This window comes from Harpegnathos saltator, unplaced genomic scaffold, assembly GCF_003227715.2.
Source record: "Harpegnathos saltator strain DR-91 unplaced genomic scaffold, Hsal_v8.6 scaffold115, whole genome shotgun sequence".
Lineage (NCBI taxonomy): Eukaryota > Metazoa > Arthropoda > Insecta > Hymenoptera > Formicidae > Harpegnathos > Harpegnathos saltator.
In genome coordinates, this window is record NW_020229890.1 from 2,099,528 (window position 1) to 2,108,096 (window position 8,569).

General features: G+C 32.9%; 1 protein-coding gene across 1 annotated transcript; it reads left to right on the forward strand.

Annotated features, from left to right (window-relative positions):
• Window positions 1–6,551: 6,551 nt before the first annotated feature.
• On the forward strand, window positions 6,552–7,120 carry LOC112589378 (fatty acyl-CoA reductase 1-like). The gene is made up of 2 exons (XM_025302406.1): window positions 6,552–6,752; window positions 6,946–7,120. Exons 1-2 carry the CDS (start codon window positions 6,612–6,614, stop codon window positions 7,093–7,095), a joined length of 291 nt encoding a protein of 96 aa, XP_025158191.1. The 5' UTR covers window positions 6,552–6,611; the 3' UTR covers window positions 7,096–7,120.
• Window positions 7,121–8,569: the final 1,449 nt, after the last annotated feature.

An 8,569-nucleotide genomic window follows, 5' to 3' on the forward strand; every position in this document is an offset into this window, starting at 1 on the left:
GCACATGGTCTGGCTAATCAGCAGTTCCGCTCATATGAAGACATCTCAAAATGGCTTGATTCGTGGATAGCCTCAAAAGACGAACACTTCTACCGTGACGGTATTCGAGCTCTGCCAGAAAGATGGGAAAAAGTTGTCGCTAGCGATGGGCAATATTTTGAATGATTCATTTGTAACCATTTTTTCACAATAAAGTTGCATTTTCATAAAAAAAAACAGCGAGAACTTAGTTGCGTACCTAATACTAATGCTGGCGGCGCCGTAAATTCTAAAGCTCATAACTCAGACAATTCTCAATAAAAATAGGTCATCAAGTAGTGTTTTGGAAACGTCTCACTATTATCTTTAACACTATGTAATAGAAAATAGGGTGTTCCATTTAAAAAAATCATGTTAGCCTTAACTTCGCTTTGACCCCTCCACTCAAGGTCAAACGGATATGATCATTCAATAGAACTTTTAAAACCCTATAACTTTGGTTAAATATATTTTTCTTAGAAATGTTTCTTTCTCGAGATATTTAACCGTTTCCAGACTTTTCTAACACCCTGTATATTATATCAATTCGCGTAGTTAACTCCTGAATGTAAAGGAAAAAACCGAATATATGCTGTCTTTAGTGCATAAACGAGTAACGTCACTATTGAAACTTGTAACTTCTTCCACGATCTGCATGACATTTAGAATATGTAGATGTAACGTTTCGTATTTGCATTTGTTCGCCACGAATACTTCATAAGAAATATTGTCATAATAATCTGCTAATGGTAAATTAAGGTATTAATAACTGAATGTACCGTACACATCGTATAACTATAAAAATGGGAGAGATTATGGTATAGTAATATATAATGCAAAACATTCTAGCAAGTTTTAATTAGACCATCGATAACTCAGTAGTTTCGTAAATAATATAAGTAACGTACGTACCACGCAAATAGTATAAGTCACATTAATTAAGTAACGATAAATAAAAGCTTGTCAGCGATTTGGTGTAAAGTGTAATTGAAGAATACCACAGTATTAAAATTTGATAATTATCCATAGGCAATGTAAAGCATAAACATAAATATCAAATCCCGAAATTCGTGCGGTATGAGTTAAGAAATGTCTCGTATGGGTTTACATTATAAACTTTGTAAAATAATTTTCATGTTTATTTGACGAATATCTTAATTTTGTCTGAAAAATGGTGCAAATATATAAAAGGGAAAATTTCCATCATGATCATGTTTAATAAAATATCTTGATGTTTTTATAATATCTCACAAGATATATTAAGAGTTACGATCGCATTTATGAAATACGTAAAAGGATAAATAAATCTGCATTGAATGAAAAATGACATTTTTATATAAATTGGCTCAACATTAATGTAATGTGTCTGATTAACAAGTACTATATTATATATATCTATAGAGACATTTGCACGATATTTCTGATTTCTAATGATACGTACATATATAATATATATGTGATATCGAATATTCCAATTTTTATGTCCTCCGACAAAATCTCTAAAACTTCAACACTATGATTACACTAACAAGGGACATTCGGCAACGCGGAAATTCAAAAAAATCTGAAACTCTGCATAATTGTAGAGCAGATATACCTAATAACAAAACAATTTTTCGTTGGTGCCCAAAAACGGTTTTAAGGGTGGAAACAACCCCTTGAACAAAGTTGATTTTTGTCTTTCTAAGCGAATATTATCGAAACTATTAAAGATATGAAAAAATGTTTTAGACAAAAGTTTTATGGTTTTAAAAGTACTTTATTATGCTATATTTAGATTTTTTAAAAATGTAAAATTGTGTATAAAATACTCCCCCTCCTTCTCTTTTTTCAAATTGTTAAAATCAATTGTCCAACCAAAATAAAGCTTATTTTATGACAAATTCAACCATATATAATAACATTATGTTTGGAAAAGGCAATATTGAAAAAAAAATTAAAAATGCTCTTATATATATGCTACGCGTACCAAACTTATGGGTTCGCTGCTTGACGATGGCATTTCTTTCTCCCTCATAATTACTGACTGTAAAAGGTAAGGAAGGAATAAAAACAGGTAATCTAAGAAAAGAATAAAGTTGATGTTAAGAAGTAAGTTGAAGAAGAACAGCATGATAAGGAGGACGCAGAGAGAGTGTATATAACCCTAATATAGATAATCTTTTAAATTCAATTGTAAAGAACAAATAAGGAAATGAATGATATGAAGAAAAAAGGAGAACACACACGGATTTAATAATGAAAAATATAATTTATAAATTTATTCAGTGTACATTTGTGTGTATGTGTTTTGCTTCATTCAGTATATAGGTTTTATTAATTAAGTAGTCGATATAGATATTCGAGTGAAAGATATCTTATATTTTGGTATGGATTATAATATATACAAATTTTACAGGAATTGAGGACAGTAAAATATTATTTATTCTATATAATTATTACAATAATGATATTGCTCAAAGAAATGTTCAAAACAAAAATATTGCTTGCACCATGCACAACGTATAAAAGCCATTTTACCACAAATGCTACATTTTGGTATACGTTTTTCTTCTTTAAAATAACAATAATCGATTGGATTATGAAATTTTTCAGGCCGTGTTGATAAATAACCACTTTTATACCAGCTATATCTAAATAAATTTCGAAATCTTGGAGAAGACAGTTGATTGTGTGTTAAAGATTGCAATTTTATTATGTTATTACGTAAATGTAAATTTATGTCATAATTATTTATAATAACACTATCAGAAAAGCTTCGAACAAAATTTTTCCAGATTCTGAAACCAAAAACATCTAATGGCTGTATAAAAGCAGTTGTTTTTTTTGGTATTGTTAGAATATTTACATGTTTGTCTTTTGGTACAAGTTCTTCCAATTGGTTCGGGCAATGTCCTGTTCATGAATCAAGCAGTAGTATACTTTTCTCTCCAGTGTTTGTTAGATACACTTCTTGGAACCAATTTTTGAAATGTTCAGTTGTCAATTTCCCTGATTTTGAAGCCGCAATGTAAATATTCACTGGTCTAAAAAGAGTTTGTTCTACTTGTGGTCCAAAAACACCAGTAGATTCTTTTAATACTATATACAAAGGCGAAAGGAGATGTCCATCTGCAGATATAATAGGCATAATGGTGTAGCTATGAGTCATAGCAGATAAAGATTGGATAGTAGCTCCAACTGTCTTCACTCCTACATTAGCTAATGTTCTTCCTGCATGTATTTCTAAATTAAAGCCACTTTCGTCCGCATTATAAGTTGATTCAGCACCGATCACATTAATATGTGGCTTTACTGTATTTACAAATTCCTCAGCGTGTTGACGTATAGTTAGATCAGTTAAATGAGAAGACCGCGTTTTAAATGCAGTTATTTTACGTGATGTAATACGATGTGCCTTTTTAAAATTCCATATCCACCAATTTCCTGCTTTAAATGAAGAAAAATCCACTTGTTCCTTTGCTTCTAGTGCCCATTTTCGCAGATTTATATCATGAATAATAAGTCCTCTATTAACAGCTTCTTGGAATTTTATAAGAACATATTCAGCAATAACTACAAGTTTGTCTGTATTTGAACCCCCACGCATTACATGTTCTTGCCATCTGTGCAATTGTTGAATAGATTTACCTAGAAGAAAACGAATCTCAATATTAAACAATTCGAATTCAAAAATAAAAGAAGTTATATACGAATTAAATGTTCACGAAACATCAAATTGTAAAACTTAAAATAAAAAACAACGCGACTCTAACTATATAATTTACAGCTTTAGTCATAAGTATAAAGCATCTCTAACTCATTGTATTTTCCTAGAAATCAATGCATATACTCATAGTAAATATATAATCTCTTTACAATAAATATTATATTAATATTTTATAATATAATGTGTATATTATATTTATGTATATTATATTTATATTATAATTTATATTATATTAATATTATATTATATTACAATAAATATTGTAAAATAAATATTATTTTCCACATATTCTTATATTATATTTTTTTATTATATTATTTTTCCATATACTCGTATACTATATTATGTTCTCCATATATTCATATAGTATGTTTTTGTTACACAATTTAAATAAATTTTTTGGGATGCTTTATACTTATAGTCAAAGCTGTATGTACAATGACCGACAATGATGCGTTCCGCGAGAGGGGAAATAGAGTTCTCTCTGTCGCGGAACGAATCACTGCCGGTCACTGTACACCGTAAAAGCCTCAAGTATTTTACTATATATTATTCTTCTTATTTTTTAATTAAACTTTACTTTTCTAAAACGATGTTGTACAGAAGTAAGAGATAAATGTCCTTTCTTTCCACTCTTCCAAAATTCGATTGCCTTTTTCTTATAATTTAAGTTTACATTTCCACCTTCATCATCCACAGTGCAAACTTCATTTCCATAATTATCTTCTTCAGCATCAATATCGTACACATCTACAAATTGTACGTCATGCGGTTCTGATGGATCGTCAAAATCAAGTCCCCACTCATGTTCGATCGTAATATCGTGATGTATAGCACTCTTTATTAAATCAGTAATTGTATCATGGAGTTCCACCTCTTGATGATTAACAGGAGTTATTGCAATATTTGTGAAATGAAATGTCGCAATTAACAAATTAATAACATTAGCTGGATTTATTACTGACATTATGATACAAATCTTAAGGATATTTTAATTAAACATTTCTCACAGCAATAATAATATACGTACTGCTTCAATAACTGCTTCAATAACACTGAAATGTATTCCAAAATGGACAGCTTTTATATGCAAATGAATGAAGATAACATATGTCAATATAATGAACCTTGATTGCACTGTACTTGATAAAGAGTGCTATTTTGGTCGCACAGTCATAAAACTTGTGACAAGTGTTTTGCATGTTGCCATGATGTACACACACGTGCGCACGTACAAAAACATACATACACACACACACATATTTATTTATATTTACGCGTGTCGTTTAAATTAATGAAAAAGGTAGCCGCAATGTTGGCAAAATAAACGTCTATTACGTGAAATTTTATAATTTATAACATTTTTAAATATTAGTGACTGTATCCTTATCATGCTATTTTTCTCCTACTTACTTCTTAACATCAACTTTATTGCTTTTTTAGATTTTCTATTTTCTTCCTTCCTTATCTTTTACAGTTTGCAATTATGAGGAAGATTTGAGGAAGAAAGAAATGCCATCGTCAAGTAGCGAATCCTTAAGTTTGGTACGCGTAGCATACATATAAGAGCATGTTTAATTTTTTTTTTCAATATTGCCTTTTCCAAACATAATGTTATTATATATGGTTGAATTTGTCATAAAATAAGCTTTATTTTGGTTGGACAATTGATTTTAACAATTTGAAAAAAGAGAAGGAGGGGGGGTATTTTATACACAATTTTACATTTTAAAAAAATCTAAATATAGCATAATAAAGTACTTTTAAAACCATAAAACTTTTGTCTAAAACATTTTTTCATATCTTTAATAGTTTCGATAATATTCGCTTAGAAAGACAAAAATCAACTTTGTTCAAGGGGTTGTTTCCAACCCAAAAACCGTTTTTGGGCACCAACGAAAAATTGTTTTGTTATTAGGTATATCTGCTCTACAATTATGCAGAGTTTCAGATTTTATTGAATTTCCGCGTTGCCGAATGTCCCTTGTAAGTTACACAAAAAATAAATTTGCAGGACTATTCGCAGTAGCAATGTAATAATGATGTCGTATATAGCAATAGTTACACTGCAAGAAGGAATTATGCAAAATTTATGCAAAGGGACACTCTGGAACGACTTTCACGAACGTTCTTCACGAACTGATTAGAATTCAATAGGCAAGCAAAATTTCATAATATACGCGGTAGAGAATAATGAATATGGGTGAATAAATCGATGACCTGTGGTATAATATTCATATAAATATTCACGATGACTGAACGATGACCATACAGAATTATCAGAGTGAATAATCGTTATTGTTCTCTTAAAAGAACGTTGCAGTTGCAAATCAGACTTAGCTGTTGTAACTCGTGTATCCACAACCTTCTCAACTCATCTATTGATTATCATTTGATAAATTCGCAAACTTTACCACATAAAACACCACATAAAAATTCCCTTACGCTTCAATTAATAAGTTCTTTCTAGTGATTATTACATTTGGCATTTTCATCCTTAAAATCACAATGGATTCGCTGTGTTCGATACCGGCCTTCTATTCCGGAAAAAGCGTTTTCATTACTGGTGCTACGGGGTTTTTAGGAAAATCATTAATAGAAAAACTGTTGAGTCGTGTCCTGATATAAAAGAGATATTTCTGTTAATGCGCCCGAAGAAAGACGTGAATATAGAAGAACGCCTCCGAAAGCTGCTGACCAACCCGGTAAATTCACTATTTATAATTGACAATGTCGCAAAGTATGATTTTCATCATGTGTTGTGTTGTGTGGTTTAGTTGTTTCATACATTGCGGCGTGAGCAACCCCATTGTTTCGACAATTGATTCCCGTAAAAGGTGACATTGCTATTGAGAATCTGGATTTGTCAGACACCGATAGAAACATGCTAATCCAGAAGACGTCTGTAATATTCCATATAGCGGCGAACGTGAGATTCGATATTACTCTGAGAATGTCGGTGCTCCAGAACGTAAAAGCTACAAGAGATATATGTATTTTAGGTGAACATATGAAGAATCTAGTGGTAAGTAGATACTATATTAAATTTAAAGGCATGTACTTGCATACGTATGTGTGAAGGAAAGAGAAAATTGCGATGTAAATTTTTTCTTATATTGGAAATTCCGATATTTTTTTTATAAAAATACCAATAAGATACTTAACTAGAAAATTATCAGACATTATTATGTATATGTATTTAACTGTATTCCTTAAAGGCTCTCGTGTATGTCAGCACGGTATACTCACAACTCGACAAACACGTTATTGATGAAATCGTGTATCCAGCGGAAGTCGATTGGAAGAAAATGATTCAAGTCGTCGAGACTTTGGACGAACAACTGTTGGAAGTGTTTAAGTCAAAGTAAGTATAGAAACCGGTATCTACGCTGTATATACTAAGTGCTTCATCGAGGATATCACATATGTATTAGGTGCGCAACTAAGTTCTCGCTGTTTTTTTTTTATGAAAATGCAACTTATTGTGAAAAAATGGTTACAAGTGAATCATTCAAAATATTGCCCATCGCTAGCGACAACTTTTTCCCATCTTTCTGGCAGAGCTCGAATACCGTCACGGTAGAAGTGTTCGTCTTTTGAGGGCTATCCACGAATCAAGCCATTTTGAGATGTCTTCATATGAGCGGAACTGCTGATTAGCCAGACCATGTGCCATCGAACGGAACAAGTAATAATCGGACGGCGCAATATCTGGGGAATATGGCAGGTGGGGTAGGACTTCCCATTTGAGCGTTTCTAAGTAGGTTTTAACGGGTTTGACAACGTGAGGCCGAGCGTTGTCATGCTGTAGAATCACTTTTTCGTGCCTCTGCTCGTATTGTGGCCGCTTTTCGCGCAGTGCTCGGCTCAATCGCATCAATTGAGTTCGATACCGTTCCCCAGTGATGGTATCGTTCGGTCTCAACAGCTCATAATAAATAACACCGCCCTGGTCCCACCAAATACACAGCAAAACCTTCGCAGCGTGAATATTCGGCCGAGCCGACGACGTAGAAGCATGACCGGGCAGTCCCCATGATTTCGTTCTCTTTGGGTTGCTGTAATGAATCCATTTTTCATCACCCGTAACGATACGATGAAGAAAACCCTTCCTTTTTTGTCGCTGGAGCAGTTGTTCACAGGCGAAGAAACGACGCTCAACGTCTCTTGGCTTCAAATCATAAGGAACCCAAGTTCCTTGTTTTTGAATCATTCCCAACGCATGCAATCGCTTGGAAATGGCTTGGCGGGTAACTCCTAATGCTGAAGCAAGCTTCTTTTTGCGTTTGGCACGGATCCTCATCGAGCAATGCCTCCAATTCAGCGTCTTCGAAGGTTTTTGGCCTTCCTTCACGCGAACGGTCGTCAACATCGAAATCATCGTCTTTGAAGCGACGGAACCAATCACGGCACGTTGTTTCACTTAGAGCAGCATCTCCGTAAACTTTTTGGAGTTCTCGATGCGCTTCAGCCGCCGTTTTCTTCGAATGAAAGAAGAAAAGCAACACTTCCCGCAAATGACGATTATTTGGCACAAAATCAGACATTTTCACACAACCAAAAGTATATGACGCAAAAACAAAATCACTAATGTGTCAAAGCGGTTTGTTTACCATATGTCTAAGCTTGGTTCATGACGTTTTGGTTATGTCACAATCGACCAGCACTTACTACTGGAGCCATCTCTTGAAAAACAGCGGGAACTTAGTTGCGCATCTAATATATCTGATAAATTTAAAATATATAATAAAATGAGGTAATTATGTTCTCAAATCGTTAGCAAATTTAGTTGATTTTCACTAAAGTGATATGTTGCATCAAAACGATCGCTTATGACAGATT